Raw genomic sequence first — 18069 nt, 5'->3', positions numbered from 1 at the left:
TAAGCTGGCTCCCACCGCGGCTGGGCGGGGCAGCGCGCCTCCTGGAAGGCCAGCCCCAGGGCAAGGGATCTGGTCCCAAACTTTGAAATCTTGCGCGGAGGCACTGCATCCCGACCTCTCCTTTCCCAGCCACTCCTGGCGAGCCTTTCAAAAAAAAAAAAAAAAAAAGTGTGCAGTTGTCTCCTCCCCGCCCAGCCCTATCCTCGCCCAGGACCAGCTGTGCGGCGGGGACGCGGTCAGACCCGCGGCTGCAGCAGACCAAGCTGCGCTCTCCATTTAGGCACCTTCAGTTTTCCGCCCGGCGCTGGGAGCACTTTGCAAAGTTGAGCAGCTCTTGAGCGCACGCTTGGCCTCTCGACTTCTCCCGCCCCGGTCCCAGGCGCCCCCGCCTCCCACGCTCCCTTCCACTGGGAGCAGCTCGTCCCAGCGGCTGGCAGCTTACACACACCACTCTCGGGTCCTCCGCCCCGAAGCGCGACCATGCTATTAAGGGGCATCCTGCTGGCAGTGCAAGGTAAGGCCTGGACCCGGTGTGTGTGTGTTTGGGGGAGCGGGTGGAGGGGGGCGGTGCAGGGGACGCTCTCGTGACCCGCTCCCTCTCCTGCTGCTCCAGTGGCCGGGCTCGCTGCCCTGGGCTGAGCCATCCAAGGGCGCCTCCTGATACTTCTCCGCAGCGGCTCTCTCGCTCCCCAAGCCAAGCCTGGGGTGGTGATCCTGCGCGCAATGGAAGCGCCGGGGTGGGAGAACTGTAGTGCATCCCCTCACCTGCCCCCTCCTGCACGCCTTCCTCTCACTTCCACCAAGTAGTTTCCCAGGGGCGCCCAGAGTTGGTGCCAAGGCTCCCCGAACTGAAACTCGCTTTGTGCCCGCAGCCCTGCAGCTTGTCCGTGCCTTGGACCTGCCCGCTGGGTCCTGCGCCTTCGAAGAGAACACCTGTGGCTTTGACTCCGTGCTTGCGTTCCGGCCGTGGATTTTAAATGAGGAAGGTAAGGAGACTCGGTGCACCGGGGCCCGAGGTGAATTTGCCCTGCTGGTTGGCTCTTTCACGTGGGAAATGCTATCTTGGGGTTAAATCCCCTTGGAAGGAAAAGTGTGCGTCATGGATCCTCCTTCCAAACCTCAGCTGTGCTGCCTAGATGGCCAAGGAAGAGATGGGGGAGGAGCGGGGTGTCCTTTCTTTACCTGGCCTGGGGTAGAAGCTCTGAGGTTTTGCCCCTCCCCCCAGCACTCCATAATGGAAGGGAGAAAGGGGGCATGGCTGATGACTGTCCCCCACTGCCAGTCATCCTCTCTGTCCTCTGTGGACACCTTTGTGAGTGGCGGAAGGCAGACAGGGCCTTCTCTTCCCACCCTGCAGGAGGGGTTCCATAATTCTGTGATGAGACTTCTGTGTTTTGCTGCATGATATCATCATCATATTCCTGTTGTATTTATAATCCAGCACTTGGCAAAAGAGGAAACCAAGTCCATGACCTTGTGCCTGAGGCCACTCAGCTGGTGGGTGTTGGTCGTGGTCTCACCACTACATACCACTTGGGTTCTAGTGACAGAGTTTAAATGTGGGGTCTTCAGAGGTATCTTCTTACCCTTCATTTAGTAAAAATAAGTAGTTCTCTGGTGCCCAAAGCGGGCACCGGGGAGTCCCTTCTCCTTTCCTCTCTGGCTCACTGTGTCACCCCCTTTAGAGGATTGATGCCCCAGGCCACTGGGACTGGGAAAGAGCCTTCTTTAACACACACGGCAGCATAAAGGAGGCCAGTTTACCGCCTTCCCCTTCCCAAATGTCCTTAGGCCTCCAATCACCCAACCTGGAGAAGGGTGGAGCCCAGAAACTCTGGTTAGGACATAGGAACTGTCAATCACAGTTTATTCTGCCCCAGGCTTCTATTTGGGGCTTTGCATTAGCTTCTCTGACACTCACAGGTGGGTAATGTTAAGCCCCATTTTCACCGAAGGGACTCTCAGTCTTCGAATATTTAAATGGTTGGTCCAGTCACATGGCATTGACCAGATCTGACCTGTCTAATGAGGGGGAGAACTCACTCAGTAGAGCCACTTGCATGACCCTAAGAGTGAAACCCTTCAATATTGTGCCCTAGGCACTTCTCTAGTCCTGGCCCTGAGAAAAGGAAATGAACATCACCCCTTCATCCAGGAGCCTCAGTCCCTGAGCCCCCACCCCCAGTCCTCTGGCAGGATGGTGGCCCCCTCACAGCAGGCTGCTGCCTGGGTCAGTGGCATGCCACAGCCTGCCCAACTCCACCACCTCCCAGGCCCACAGGAAGTGCTCTCCGCTGAGCTGGCACCTCTGCACAGTGGCAGTTAAACCGTGCAAACAGGAAGATGCTTATAGGAAAAGGTGATTAAGGTTTAATAGTATAATGAAGGTACTGTTGCTTTCCTGTTTCCTTTCTTTCTAACTTCTAGCAGCCACTGCTTTCTGGCTCAGTCCTAGGACTTCTGGTTTGGCTGGGGAAGTGAATTCATTCGCCTTCGAGCACTCCAGGTGGGCAGGTTAGGCTTCCGTCGTTACAGACGGGGTTTTTCAAAGACCAGAACTTGGACATAACAGTCCACTCCAGATAGGCAAAGAGTTCATTGTGTGCCGGCTGCTGTGGCTGCCTGCTGAGAAGCCATTGCTAAGAATTTCTGTTATAAACCCATTTCTAGATTGGTAACTTAAAGATAATAAAATCGCCTTGGGCTGAAATTTGGCAAGCGGTTCACAAGTTTCTCTGCAAATTTCCTTCATCTGGTTGCAAAAACCCTTTGAAACTGATTCCATCTGTGCATTTGTATCCACCAAAGAAAAGTTGTAGGTTTCAGAGACTTTCGCCCACAGTGTTTGGCACACAAATGGCATATCTATATGTCCTTAGTCCATAGATTAATTTACAATGGAAAGAACAATGCTAAAGGCCAGTGAAGGGAGAAATTGGAATTTCATCACAGGAGATTCCAATCTGGGTTGATTGTCTTAAAATATCTTCCCAGCTGCCCAAAATTATATTGGAGGTCCAACCCTTTAGTTTATTTCAAGTATTAGTTCTCTACACATCTCCGGTTACAATTCCGATGTCTCTAGTTCATGGCCATTTTGAAATATGCTTGTTCTCCACTGGACACAGGATGGGCGAGTTTGGCAGGGCAGTGTTCTGGCTTGTGTTGTGTACCACCATGGGGGGCACCCCAGAGACAGGGTGTGACACCAGTCCTGGGGACCAGCCCCTGCAGTCTAGCCTCCTCTACTTTCTACTTTTGCCAATGGTGGCCTTGGTGGGTGTTTTGTTTTTGTTTTTGTTTTTAAATTTTCCTCTATGTTTTTTTGTAGAATTTTTTTTATCTTCCCTAACTTGTCAAGGCAAGTGAGATTATGTCAGACTTAAATTTGAACTGGTTTCTATGTTTTAGTTTTGAATTAAATCCAGGAAAGAAGAGATCTATTTTATCCTACAAAAATCTTTATTCATTCACTCCTTTACATAGTAGTCCTCAGCTGAAATCCAAACCATTGGTTCCATTTCCACGTCAGCCGTTCGCCGGAGGATTCTTAGAGAACAGAAAGTTGACCTTTCATCCAAAGAGTCACAATTCAAATTAGTCATCAGGTGGATGTTGGCTTTGCTCTGAGTTTTGGATATTTTGGCTTAGTATCTTTAACCTAACACCCTCAGAGGAACTGAGGGAAGAGGAGGGGTAAAATCCAAATCCAGGCACCGCTTTTTAATTGGAAGTTTCAAAAGCAAAGCCACCCAAGTAGGGAAAGGCAGATACTGAAATGTGTCAGGTTGAGAGAAGGTAGAAAAATGAAATTCAAAGCATTTTTTGTAGGGAAAGCATTTTTTTCTATAGCAGTGGGGGTCAGGAGTCGAGAAATTGCCTAATCCAGGAAGAGCAAGTGCTGATATCCAGGCAGCTAGAGGTTTGATATAACAAGGGGTGGGGGTGGGGGTGTGACCATGGCAGAGGTGCCCAAATCCCTTTGTGAGCACATGCGTGCGTCTCTTTCTGACACCTCCTTTCTTCACCCAAACCCCTTCCTTCTATCTTGAGGATACTTCCAGTCACTTGGCCATCTGAGTTTCAGTTCTGCACGCAGTCATGTGCCAGTTATTATAAATAGTGATAATCTGCCTGATATTTCTTGAAGCCCAGCTAGAGCCAAAAGTCTGGCAAGGGACCCAGGGGCCTTCCTGGAACAGGAGGAGCAGTCCTCCCTTCCTGTGGATTACAGCTCTTTTCCTGACCCTGGGGGGTCCACTCTGCATCTCACCCTAAAATCAGGGGTTCACAAGGTAGTTCCTGCCCCCTGGGCCTGCTTGAACCTGCATCTCCCCTGCTTATGGGTCTCCTGGTGCCCTCTAAGCAGAAACACAACCCCGCGTTGTGTTGAGACCGAGAGCAGCCCACATTCAGGGTGTCCCTTGGATGTCTCTCAGAGAGACAGACGGTCAATGCAATAGAATCACCCGGCATTCCCCGGGCCGCCCTGGCTATGCTGCTGTCAGGTTGAGTGTGGCTGTTGTGCACTGTGCCTGAGCATGGCATTGGATCTGCTCTGGCTCTGCAAGGGCTCCTAGATCCTAGTGGTGGGCCTTGGAGATCATCCAGTGCAATGTCTTATTTTACAGAGGAGCACGCTGGGCCCAGACAGGCTCCCAGTCATGGTCACGGCCCAGGCAATGGCAACCTCTCATTTCCTCTGTTCTTCACCAGTTCTTCCCTTCAGTATCGCTGCCTCATCCCAGTCTCCACTGGGTCCTGGGCCCTGGAGCTTTGTGTTAATTATAGCAGTTTGGAAACTCTTCATAAGAGATATAGTTACAGTTCATACATATGGTAGAACACAGGTTCCAAAGATATGGGCCTACCAGAGTCATGCAACACTACACTCTTGGTCATACAGTGCATTTATTCACTCTTCCGGATGTGTGGGGTATCCCACCTGTCGGCAATCTTCAGCATATAGAAAAGGTTCTGGCATGTAGTAGATGCTCAGTAAAGATTTATTGAGTGAATTAATTTGCTGAATGAGTAAATGAAGTATTGGATGATTAAAAGGTCCTTATGCATGTTCATTTGTGCTCTTGGTTCATTCTGTACCTTCAATGGTAATTCCTTATCATGAAAAACAATGTAAGCCTAGGGGTTAGTATAATAACCTCTAAGCTAGACAGCTTGAATCCAGGCTTTGCCCTTTCATAATGTGTGGCCTTGAACAAGTTACATATCCTTTCTGTGTCAGTTTCCTCAGCTGTAAAATGGAGATAATAAAAGTGCCTATCTCGTAAGATTGTTGTGAAGATTGAATACATTAATACATGTAATACATAGTGAGCACTTTAGACATGTAACCTGTTATTATTCTTACTCCACTATTACTAGATTTGTATTTTATCAATCATGATTTCTTCTAATCCAAACAGCTTTCCAACACAGCTTCTGAGAAGCTACGGAGAGTCTCATTTTCTTTGGATTATAGTTTTGCCATTTGCTCTTCATTCCAACCAAAGGAAGAACATTCCTTTTCTTATTATTTGCCTCTATTTTTAGCACCCACAAGCCTCTCGGGCCATCTAACTTTTGTATGTCAGAATGAGGTATGGAGATAAAGTATTAGAACCAAGTTCACTGGTTGATAGTCTCTCCAAATGACTTACTAGTAACACCTCTTCTCCGTAAATTCTTGGTTTGGGTCAGGAGTCCTTTGCATCCTGCCCCATCACTCTCCCACCCTAGGCTGCTCTTCCCTACGTATCCCTCCGCAGAGCTGGTGCCTCAGCATCAATCATGCTCCATGGTTGATGGTGCTGGTGCCTTCTATGATATGCCTCGCCATACTCATCTCTCATCTCCTAAGCTCTTTGGCAGGTCCCTAACCCTTGGCCTCCCTGTCAGTCAGTCTAGGGCAGTGGTCGGCAAACTGTGGCTCTCGAGCCACATGCGGCTCTTTGGCCCCTTGACTATGGCTCTTCCACAAAATACCACATGCGGGCACGCATGTATAGTGCGATTGAAACTTCGTGGCCCATGCGCAGAAGTCAGTATTTTGTGGAAGAGCCACACTCAAGGGGCCAAAGAGCCGCATGTGGCTCGCGGGCTGCAGTTTGCCGACCACTGGTCCAGGGTCTTGAGCTCTCTTGCCTGAACCCTCCACTTGGGATTTAAACTGCCTGGACTAATCATATCTGCCTGCTCCGCTTTGCCTGACTGACTTCTCTGGCCATAGGTTCTGTCTGGTCAAACTCCCTCTTACCACGGCCAACACCCAGTCTGGGTTCCTCACTGCTCGAGTTAGAGTTGCTCAATGGGAAGCCACCAGCTCCTGGTCTGATCCCCAACAAGGTGCCTGGGGATTTTTAGGAGGTTCCCTTTCTCATAATTGCAGAAGTCAGCTGTGATCACAATGTATGGGGAGGAAAATATAATTTCTTGTCATAGGACTTTCTGTCTTCATTGCCATTTTCAGCCTCTTAGCCTGCAGTTAGCATGTTCTGTGAGTCGCCTCTTGGGCTACAGTACTCTTAAAAGGTCTCAGAATCTCTTTGGTAGGTCACCCACTTTTCTTACAAACAATATTTGATTTTTAAGAATGTGAGTGAAATCCAGTTTAGTTCAGAAGGGATGGATGTCTCAAAAAGTAGGGCCAGCAGGTGGTGGAACATGTTTTGGGCATCTTGGCCGGTCAACCCTGATTTTCATATCTGCCAGTTTTCCCACTGCATTTAGGAGGTAGTGCTTAACACAGAAAAACATATTACAGGTAATAAATGATAAGGTTATTTAAGGGCAAGAAACTCTCACAGTACATCAGAAATGTCTATTATATCCATTAGGCCATACCTAAGTAAGCAAAGCATAATGTCATACTTAATGTCAGCGAAGCATTCCCGACCAAAACTAAAAATTTATCAATAAAATCTTATACCTATGCATTAGGCTAGTGGTACGTAACTTTGACTGGACATTAAAAACACCTAAGTAGTTTTTTAAAAAGAGTCATATCCAGGCCCTCCACCAAGAGATCTGATTTATTTGGCTCAAAGTGGGGCCAGACTTGGCATTGTTCACAAAAAAAGCAAACACAATAAATAAACTCCTTAGGTTTTTCCAATGTATAGCCAGGGTTGAGGACAGTGCCTTAGAATGACGGCCAACTCCCCACCCTTCCAGAAGTAAGAAAGAAGCAATGCCCTCTTGTCAAGGGGTTGTTAAAAAATGCCTTGATAATTATCAGTTACCCTCAGGGTAAAGTGCAAAATGCCTAGCTTGGCACTCAAGACGCTTCATGATTTGCCCCAAATTACATTTTTACTCTGCCCTCTCATTAATTCCTAAAGTGCAATTCACTCAACACACCCTTGACTTTAAGGCCTCCTTGCTCTAGTTGCATTGTTTTCAACACCTGTATTATTCTGCTCCATCTTAGCCTATTTAAATCCTATTCATACTTTAAGATCCAGCTCTTTGTTGAAGCATTCCCTGAGTTGCCCAAGTCAATGAACCTCTCCCTTCCCTTACTTCTCTGCCTTCCCTTGTCTCTCTTCATTCCACTTTCCACCCTGTAAACCTTATTGGTGTCTCCTATCAGAGTCCCCAACCCCTTTACCTCATCAGAGTGTTGCATCTTTCAGAATAGGAACCACATCCTCCCACCGCACCTGACAAACAATATGTGGTATCAACAAACACTTTGGATTTAATCAATGTCTAAAGCTCTTGAAAAGCCTGGACATTTTTTCCCTGTAGTGAAAGAGGTTGTGTTTCATAATCCTTCCTACCGTAGGACTTCAAAGACTTTGGAGGCTAATGTTGTAATTTCTGGATATAATGCTGAAGCAGTATTTCAGCTTGTCTCACCAATATGTGGTCTGTCATACCATGGACAAATAGCCTGTGGGTTATTTAGCTGTGAGGCTTGCCTGAGTCCCTTGATCCTCTGCCATCACAAACAGTCACAAAGCAACCTCGAGAGTGACACTGCTTGATCTGAAAAGGCATTTTTGGCACTTTGAACTAGCTTTTGAGAGCTGTTAGTTTCCAAGGGCTCGAGTGTGAGGCTTCAGTGGTACCCACCTTGATGGGTAAAAGTCAGTAGAGATATTTGTCTGCTCCTAAAAGAATCTCTTGCACACTGATGTGATTGATGCAGAGACCAATGGATTGGGTCTGTGATTGAGTGAGGTCTGCCAGAATATATGCTTTCTCTACTTGTGTGAAAAAGTTATTTGTGTTTTTGGGTATTCTGAGCCTAAGAATAAGATGATAAAGCAAAGCAAGTAGTACTATGTCATAACTTCACAGTATCCAGAATGAATCACATCTTTTACAGAAAAAGCTCCTACTATTCAGTCTATCAACAAGCATTTGAGCGCTGGCTATCCATCAGGCACTAGATTAGTAGTTGAAGTGAATAGAGAACAGGAAGTACAGAGGTGGTCATGGTCCCTGTCTTTGGTGGCAGCAGAAGACCAATAGGAGGAAACACAAATCTGTAATTATGGTGGGAGCACATGGAACCGTATGCTACTCAAAGATCTTCACAGCAAACAGCATCAGTTGGCTGTTCCAGCAGAAAAAGGAGTTTATGGGAAAGGCACCCATTAGCTTTCCAAATCAATAGGAAGTCTAGAGAGCTATACATTGGGCAATAATAAAGAGATGCAAAGTGTAGGCAAGATCCTACTGGAGGAACCATTTGTGTGACTTTGCCTCTGGACGTTTGCCACTGACCTGCTGGACCTCCTGTTCATGATCCTGCAGACAATGAGTAGTATGTGGCCTGCTATCCAGACCAGCAGCTGTGAGGAGGGGTCGATGTGAGGGGGATGAGATTGGCACTGGGAGGCTAGTTAGGGGACTACCCAGTGAGAGATGATGAGGACTTAAAACAGGACAGATGAAATAGAAGGTGTGAAAGGGAGGGAGTAAATAAAACACCAAAAGGGAACTAAATTGACAGGATTTGGTGACTGATTAGGTGGGAGCAATGAGTCAGTGAGTGGAAAGTGACTCCCAAATTTTTAATTTGAGTACCCGTTTGTTGCATGGTGCCAAAAGTTGAGAAAATGTCAAATTTCTGTTATAGGAATAGTTCATAATGAGAAGTGTGAAGTGAAACCTAATGAGATAGTTACACAATAGCTTCCTACACAGCCAGAGTCTGTGATCCATAGGTAGCCTTTCATGGTACCTGCCACATACATTTATTATCATTTGTTAGGGTAGAAGATGTGTCCAGTTCTGAGTTGCCTGGGAAACATCCAGGTGGAGGTGTCCAGCAGGCCTTTGATATAAGAATCTGAAGGTCAAATACAGTCAGGGTGGGACTATGGCTGCAGGAATCTTCAGCATAAAGATAGTGGTTGAAATTTTGAGCAGAGATAAGATCACCCAAGATGAATGTATAAAGTGACAACAGCAGGAGATTGAGGGCAGAGCCTTAAACTCATGTTTAAGGATTAGGCAGAGGATGGGAATGGTGGAATGAGAGAAACAGAAGGAACCAGACTTGTATGGGGAGAATTAGGAAAGTGCAGGGCCACTGCCCAAAAGAATTAGGAGTTTCAGAAGCAGGACGTGATCCATAGGATGCAGAGCAACAGAGAGATGGACACAGTGAGCCTTGTTGGTTGGAAATGAATGAGTGAAGTTTCAGTGGAATGATGAGGGCAAATGTAGACAATTGGCAAGGAATTCCCAGCAAAGAAGTTTGGATGTTCTCCCTTTGAGAGAGGTTCAACCATATCTACAAAGAAACATGAGAAGAAGGGTTTTTGTTTTTATTTTGTTTTGCTTTGCTTTAAAAAAATTAAATTCTTTATTGTTGAAAGTATTACATACTAGTATGTATCCTTTTCCCCCCATTGACCTCTCCCCACCCACTCCCGCCCCCCAGCACATACCCTCGTCCTCCTACTGTCTGTGTCCATTGGTCATGCTTATATGCATGCATACAAGTCCTTTGGTTGATCTCTTACCACCCTCCCCCCTTGCATTGCTTTTTAAGAAGGGGAGACTTGAGCTTGTTTATGAAGTGAGAGGAAGGGACCTGTAAAGAAAGAAGACTTAGTAGAGAAGGGGGCTGCCTCACTCACTCTGTCTTAGACCCAATTTCCACACTGACAATTCAGAAACCCCTAGAATATGCAAATTTCTTCGGCCCACATAACCCAAGAGCCCTGTCCAAACTGGTTCAATAAAACTTGAGTGTCATACAGGTGGCCAAGAGACATATGAAAAAAATGCTCAAAGTCACTGGCCATCAGAGAGATGCAAATTTAAATGACAATGAGATATCACTTCACACCTGTAAGAATGGCTACTATTAACAAATCAACAAATGACAAGTGCTGGCGAGGATGTGGAGAAAAGAGAACCCTAGTACACTGCTGGTGAGACTGCAGCTTGGTGCAGCCATTATGGAAAACAGTGTTGAATGTCCTTAAAAAATTAAATATGGTCCTGCCATTGGACCCAGTAATTCCATTTCTAGGAATATATCCTAAGAAACCCAAAACACCAATCAGAAAGAATGTATACATCCCTATGTTCATAGCAGCACATTTACAATAGCTAAGATCTGGAAACTGCCCAAGTGTACATCAGTAGATGAGTGGATAAAAAAGTTGTGGTACATTTATACTATGGAATAGTATGCAGCAGTAAAATAGAAGGGCCTCTTACCTTTTGAGACAGCATGGAGGAACCTGGAGAGTATTATGCTAAGCGAAATAAGCCAGTCAGAGAAAGACAAGTATCACATAATCTCACTCATATGTGGAATCTAATGAACAAAATAAACTGTTGAACAAAGATAGATCCAGAGACATAGAAGCATGGAACAGACTGTGGAATCTCAGAGGGAAGGCAGGAGAGGGTGGGTGGGTGGGAAGTGGTCAACCAAAGATCTTGTATGCATATATGCATAACCCATGGACACGGACAATAGGGTGGTAAAGGCCTGGGTGGGAGGAAGGGGCAGGCTAGAAGGGGTCAATGGAGGGGAAAAATAACACTTGAGTGTCAACCTCAAAATGTGCAAAATTTTATTTTTGCTATAAATGCAGAAGATGTGGGAGATTGGGCTGAATATGTGGTAATTATGATACATCCTGGAACATAGTTATTAAAAAATCTCTATAAGCTCTAGGAGAATGCTTGGGGTATAAGGAAATTTTAATAGCATAGCATATTCCATTTATGTTATAAGGAAATTTTAATAGCATAACATATTCCATTTCTGTTATAGAAATAGTTCCCAATGAGAAATGTGAAGTGAAATCTAATGAAATAGTAGCATAATAACTTCCTACGCAGCCAGGGTCTGTGAACCACAGGTAGCATTTTTTAAAAAATGTTTTTATTGATTTCAGAGAAGAAAGGAGAGGGAGAGATAGGAACATCAATGATGCCCCCTACTAAGGATTGAGCCTGAAATCCAGGCATGTGTCCTTGACTGGAATCGAACCTGGAACCCTTCAGTCCTCAGGCCCATGCTCTATCTACTGAGCCAAACCAGCCAGGGCCACAGGTAGCATTTTATGGTACCTGCCACTGTGTTTATTATCATCATGTCTAACCTTCACAGTGGTCCTGGAGGTGGTTATTCTCAGCATTTTACAGATGAGGAAGGATGAGACACAGAGATGAAGGTAACATGCTCAAGGCAACACGGAGTCAGGGTTTCTACCCAAGCCCACCTGACTTCAAAGACTTGAGCTGCACTTGGCTGTACACTCCCTCCTATCAGTGAGTAGGACAACCCTTTTGTTACTTCCAGAGGTCAACACCAAGGAAGACAGACCTGCAAGATTTATGCCACTGTGGGGTTAGTGGGAACCCGCTGCCAAATATTTGATGTCCCAACATTCCAGCTCCTTCCCTGAGTTCTAGGCCTCGGCTGCAACTAGTGTGCCTCCATGCGGCGCTGAGCCTTGGGAATCAAACAGGCATCAAGCACAGACAGGGCAACGTCATTTTACTTATTTTTTTTTTTCCATAATAGATTAAAGTTTACTCTTGGAAACATTTGAAGGAGTCTCTTCTCAGTCCTCAGCGTAATTTTGGCAGAGAACTTCAGGGAAAATTTACAGTTTGACCTAGCATACTTTGGCAGTCCTAAGGAATACTCCTAAACTTCGAATTCATCCATTCTTACTGTGAACGAGTTAAAAGAGAACTGAGATAAATGTGTTTTTGCAAGCTGGTTGCCCTACTAGACAAGCATTGTGGTACTTCTTTATTGTTACTCTTAACAGAATGGCAATATTGCTATACAGCAAAGAGATATATAACTTAGCTCGATGCCGAGAGGAATTTCCAGTCCTTATTTGAAAAACTTTTGCCTGACTGCCAAGGAGAGCTGAAGTGTTATTTGGGGCCAGGCTTATAATGAAGATGACTTTAATATGCTTTAACTTCACTGGAAAACTGCCTTCTTTGCCTACCAGTATTTTCTGACTAAGACCATTTAATCTGAAACTATAACTTAAGGACTTTTTTTTAAAAGTTTCTACAGATTGCTTCTATTTTGTGACTTTATTAAAAGTGGGTAATAGACTGTTGGGGAATTTTCTTTTTTAAGTCTGCATTGACCCTGCATTGGCCAATTTAACAATATAAGCTTTATGGAAACTCTGGTTTTCCATTACAAATTTTGAAAATCTGGAATTAGCCTCTGAATGATATCATTGTTTTTGCAAACTTTCCCACAAATTCTGATGAAGAAAATGTGAGTTGAACATGGGTGCCTTTTTGTTATTTTTTAAATAATCAACATGCAAGAGCAGACTCCTTTTGAATGCACATTTAACACTTAGAAATAACTGGGGGGAAAAACACCCCAATATATTCTGGGTTTATAGTATTAGCCCTACATATTTCCATCTTGTTATCAACATAAAAACTCAACAAACTACCTACACATAGTTCTCTACTAAATATTATCTAATAAAGGAGAACTGATGTCAGAGATGACTCATTCTTAATCTTGGGCTTGTGGACTGGGACTTATCTGCTTTCCATGCACAGATGCTTTAAAGAGTATTGAATTCAAAAGGAAATTCTGTTAAATGTAGAACACAAATCTCAAGTTTTTAGATCATCCCTCACTTAAAGAACATACCAATAATTACCAACAATGTCCTGCTCAAGTTTTATCCAAGTGGCCTTGTAGTTTGTCAAGTAGGCTGTTTAGCCATTTTTGAGAGAGGAGGAGGGTGGCTGTTTCGTGTAACAATTGAAACAGCTGAAATGCTGAGAAGTTTCTCTGTCCCTCCGCATATCCCTCAAGCCTCTTGCCTCTCCGCAACTCAGCTACTCACAGCAAAAACTGTTCGAAGATGCAAAGGGTGCAAAATGGTTTATATTTTTAATTAACTCCATTTATTCCTCATTTTGATTATCAGGAAGTCATTTGTACTTTCTTGACTATATTCCTGTCATAAAATAAGTTTGGAGACATTTATGAGTGATCTCTTGCTGAGCATAATATTAGTCTAGTAGTCTAAGAATTCTTAGAAAATGTAACAGGTCTTGGAAAAACATAATATTCACCATCATTCTCTCCAAATGGGCAGTGAATCACGGTCATGCACCAAAGATGCTGCGTTTGAGATTCATGATTTAAGAACTTTTCCTTGGAAACATTTGATAAAAGCAAAAGGCTGCAGGGGGAACTGCAGGGATTCGGTTTCCATCGCCTTTTATTCGCCATCACCAGCCACCAACCAGGTGCATCACAGAATGACACGCCATCAAAGTGCCCTCCACTGGGAGCCGAGGCTGACGACTGGCATGTTTTATTTAAATATTTCAAGAATAGACACATCAGTGATCATGTTTTATGTTCATCCTTTTATTGTTTTTTAATGAATCAAGATCTCATTTCAGATCTTGATTTTAAAGATCTCATTTCAGGGTTGCTAAAACAAACTCAAAGACCAGTGTGGCATTTGCAAGCTTTTATTGAACCCTGTGTGATTATGTTGGCACTGAGCCAGAAAACCTAGTAGAAAAATGAATAGTAACAATTCTTTTTATGTAACATTTATTGAGCAATTACTATATGCCAAGCACTGTGCTAGATACCTTGTGTGTATAATCCTTACAGTGACCTAAGAAGGAAGATGCTCATTACAGATGAAAAAAACTGAGCTTTAGAGATTTTTTTTAACAGTCCCAAAATGAGGGAGCAAGTAATTAATGGAGCCTGGATTTTAACCTGTGTTTGTCTCCAAAGACTAAGAAAATAACCACTCTGTTATTTTACCTCTTTTTTCCTACTCTCCCTTAACACGGGGGTCTCAAAGGATCTTTGTAATAGAAATAATAATAGCCGTTATAATAATAGCTAACTCTTATGGAGCGATTTCTCTCATCTGCAAACTGCTCTGTGTGTATGATGTCATTAATTTAATCCTCCCAGCAGCTTAGTGAGGTGAATCCTCTCTTCATCCTCATTTGGGAGTTAAGGAAGGTGAGGCCTACAGAGTTAGGTCACAGGGATCCTAGGAGGCAGGACTGTCCTTTGTAAGAGGTTTCTGGCTCCCATCATGTTCCGTGAGGACGTGGGGAAGTACATTTGCTAGGCCTGGAACCCTCCTCCCCCACACCTTCCCGTAGCTGTCTCCTCCTCATTTCAGGCTCCACTGAAATGGTACCTCCTTCCCTGAACAGTTTGACCTTTCTCATGGTCACTACCAAGTTTAATTCTCTCCAGAGCACATTAGCTCTCTGGTATTTTTCTTTTTTTGTTTAAGTGGGTGTTTATTGTCTGTCACCTCTGTTAAACTGTAAGCTTTATGTGAGCAAGGGACCCGTCTCCCTGTGTCACTGTGGGTCCTCCCAGGTCCAGTAGTGTTGGAAGAACAGATGACTAAATCTTAGTCCCTGTGGTGATGCCGACCTCAAAAAATACAAAGGCCGACACATTGTTAAATGAAGACAAATACCAGGGGAGCTTGAGCATCACGGAGACGTTTTGTGTCAGGGATGCGTTTCCCCAGGGGCGTGTCGGGGCAGGAGCAGCAGGTAGGAACGGTGATCTTTCAGTTACGCTTCGGTCCTGCTGTTAGGTGCGCCTGCTCTCCCTTTGTCTGCTGGTGTGAGCGAGAGGTCCACTGGGGTAGCCGAGACTTATTACCCAGCGCAGGATGGTGTTTCCTCCTTTGACAAATGTAGACAGCAATTCTGCAACAAAGAAAAGATATATGACATTTAGAACCTAAGTCGTAAGACAGTGCCCAGTGCTGAATACGGAAGTGTGTGTGCGTGTGCCTGTGTGCATGTGTGTCTGTGTGTGTGAAGGATAAATTTGTGGTCTGAGAGCGTTTTTTTGTTTGTTTGTTTTTCAGAAAACTGGCTAGTTCCCCCCAGTCCTGATGGTGTGTGAATTGTTCAAACAATTGTCTTAATTTTCTTTTCTCTGCCTAAGATGAGCCAAGCTGATTCCTGAAATCCATCGCAGTCATCAAACCCCAGATCACGTGGAAAACATTCTCCCTTGTCATCACAAGTGTTTAAGATCCCAGTGACATAGTGTGGAGCCCTTGAAGCAGTTTGAAAAGAAATTGTCAAGTAATAGGTGTCTGGCCATATTTCTCATGCATTCTTATAAAAATGTACATAGCATGTTGCATTTCTACACCCTTCTCTCTATGGAGGTATTGATAGCCAGCATCATAACTGAGATTGTGGATCTGTGTTCTATGGACCCACTTAGAACTACACCAACTAGTCACTGCCACTGATCATGGGCCCTGCATCTCACAACCACCCTCTGAACTGGGCGACAGTCGCTCGAGTTCACCAGTGAGGAAATGAAAGTTACTGGTGGTTAAGTGGTCTGCCTGATGTCACCACTAGGAGTGGCTGAGCTGGGGTGTGAAGGCTTGTCATGGTATCTCTCCCGCCTCATCACTCCCAAAGCACTGCCATTATTTTTGAACCTCTCCAAAAACACCACTCTTTTCTTTTACTGGCCTTATTTAAGAACATATCTTTTCTTTCCTATTATGCTGTTATGATTCTAGAAGTTAGCATCCACATCTCTTCCTTCTCTGAATCCCCTATATGCCATAGTGAAATGCCTTTTTCAAAATAAACCAGGGCTGAGAGTAGGGTAGGGCAAGCGAGGCACTCACCTTGGGTGGAAAATTTGAGAGGACACCAGAAAAGCTCTCAGTGATCAAGATACAGAATATGTGAATGCACTATTTAAAAACGCAAACCTAATGCCAAACTTCTGTGATGTCAAAATATCAAAATTTTAAATAAAGGTAAGCTCCAACCCTGCACTTGGCCTCCCTTGCCTGTTCCCGGTCTGTAAGAGCACTTAGAATGTGTTGAATGAATGGGCCGTAGAATTGGTGTTTGGCTCAAGGTGAGCTAAATGTGCCATTAATGATCCAGTGAAATGTTACCATTCAGTTTTCATTGATGAATCAGGTAGACAAATGCTCTTGGCCTTCTTTTGCTGTCCGTCTGTCCGTGATGATGTTGATACAGCTGGTCACATCACATCCACCCAAGGCTGGACACGCCACCAGAGTCCAACTTCCCTACCAGCCTTAGCAGCAATATGCCCATCAGGGGCATTTTCTTAGCAGAAGTTCAAATGCCCTTTGATTGTCTAAGATCCTTAAGTTTCTGGAATTGCCCTTTTATTTTGTTGTTTTTCCCATCTTATTCTTGCTATTTTAAGAAATCAGAATAATTGTTTGGATGTGTAAGATTTATAAATATGTACATATACCTACATATGTCACTCTCTCCCCTACTGTCCCACCCCTCCACCAGGGCCAGGTAGATAGTAAGAAGCACAGTAAATATTTGTGAACTAGAGGCCCGGTGCACAAAAATTTGTGCACTCGGGGGTGGGGGGGGGGGGAAGGGGTGTCCCTCAGCCCCACTTGTGCCCTCTCGCAGTCTGGGACCCCTCGAGAGATAACGACCTGCTGGCTTAGGCCTGCTCCCGGGTGGCAGAGGGCAGGCCCAATCCCTAGGTACAGCCCCTGGTCGGCCTCAAAGCAGGGCTGATTGGGGAGTTGGGGCACCACTCCCTGTCATGCACAGAGCAGGGCAGATCGGGAGGTTGCGATGCCACCCTCAGTCATGCTCAGGGTAGGGCCGATTGGGGGGTTGGGGCACCGCCCCCTGTCACACTCAAGGCAGGGTCGATGGGGAGGTTGCGGCACCACCCCCTGTCACGCACAGAGCAGGGCCCATCAGGGGGGTTAGGGCACCGCCCCCTGTCACACACAGAGCAGGGTGGATTAGGGGTTGGGGCACCGCACCCTGTCACACTCAGGGCAGGGCCGATGGGGAGGTTATGGCTCTACCCCGTCACACACAGAGCAGGGCCTGTGGGTTGGGAGGGGGGGAGTTTGGGGCACCGCACCATGTCACACACAGAGCAGGGCCGATCAGGGGGTTGGGGCCCCGCACCCTGTCACACACAGAGCCGCAGGGCGATCAGGGGGTTGGGGAGCTCCTCCCTATCAGGCACAGAGCAGGGCTGATCAGGGGGTTGGGGTGCTGTCCCCTGTCAGGAACAGAGCAGGGTGGATAGGGAGGTTGTGGCCCTGCCCCCTGTCACACACAGAGCCACAGGGCGATCAGGGGGTTTCGGCGCTGCCTCCTGTCATGCTGATCCCGGTGCCGGGAGGCATATTACCCTTTTACTATATAGGATAGAGGCCTGGTGCACAGATGGGGGCTGGCTGGTTTGCCCCAAAGGATGTCCTGGATCAGGGTGGGGGTCCCCGCTGGGGTGCCTAGCCAGCCTGGGTGAGGGGATGATGGCTGTTTGCAGCTGGTCACACACCCTTCAGGGTGGGGGTCCCCACTGGGGTGCCTGGCCAGTCTGGGTGAGGGGCTGAGGGCTGTTTTCAGGCTGGCAGGTGACTGAAGCTCCCAACCGCTCCTTTTTTTCTTTTTTTTTTTTTTATTCTGGGCCAGCTTTAGCTCTGAGGCTTGGCTCCAGCTCTTAGGCCTTGGCTGCTGAAAGCAGGTATCTGGTTTGTTTGGGTTCTATAATCGAAACACTGTTTCAACTCCATCTCTGAG

General features: G+C 45.9%; 1 protein-coding gene across 2 annotated transcripts in view; it reads left to right on the top strand.

Moving 5' to 3' along the window:
• Positions 1-30: 30 nt before the first annotated feature.
• The window catches only part of MAMDC2 (MAM domain containing 2), a 133236-nt gene continuing 115197 nt past the window's right edge, over positions 31-18069 (top strand). Inside the window, exons 1-2 of one of the 2 annotated variants that reach the window (XR_004971283.1) lie at positions 31-514; positions 873-986. Coding sequence is in view for 1 of the 2 variants with exons in the window: in XM_036330878.1 (XP_036186771.1) it covers positions 481-514; positions 873-986 (148 nt within the window). In the remaining variant the exon portion in view is untranslated. The remainder of the gene's footprint in view (positions 515-872; positions 987-18069) is intronic. The other variant, XM_036330878.1, reaches the window with a different exon arrangement.

Source organism: Myotis myotis, unplaced genomic scaffold (genome assembly GCF_014108235.1).
Source record: "Myotis myotis isolate mMyoMyo1 unplaced genomic scaffold, mMyoMyo1.p scaffold_m19_p_12, whole genome shotgun sequence".
NCBI lineage: Eukaryota > Metazoa > Chordata > Mammalia > Chiroptera > Vespertilionidae > Myotis > Myotis myotis.
Note: the sequence above shows the minus strand (reverse complement) of the source record. Positions and strands in the feature narration are given on the sequence as shown.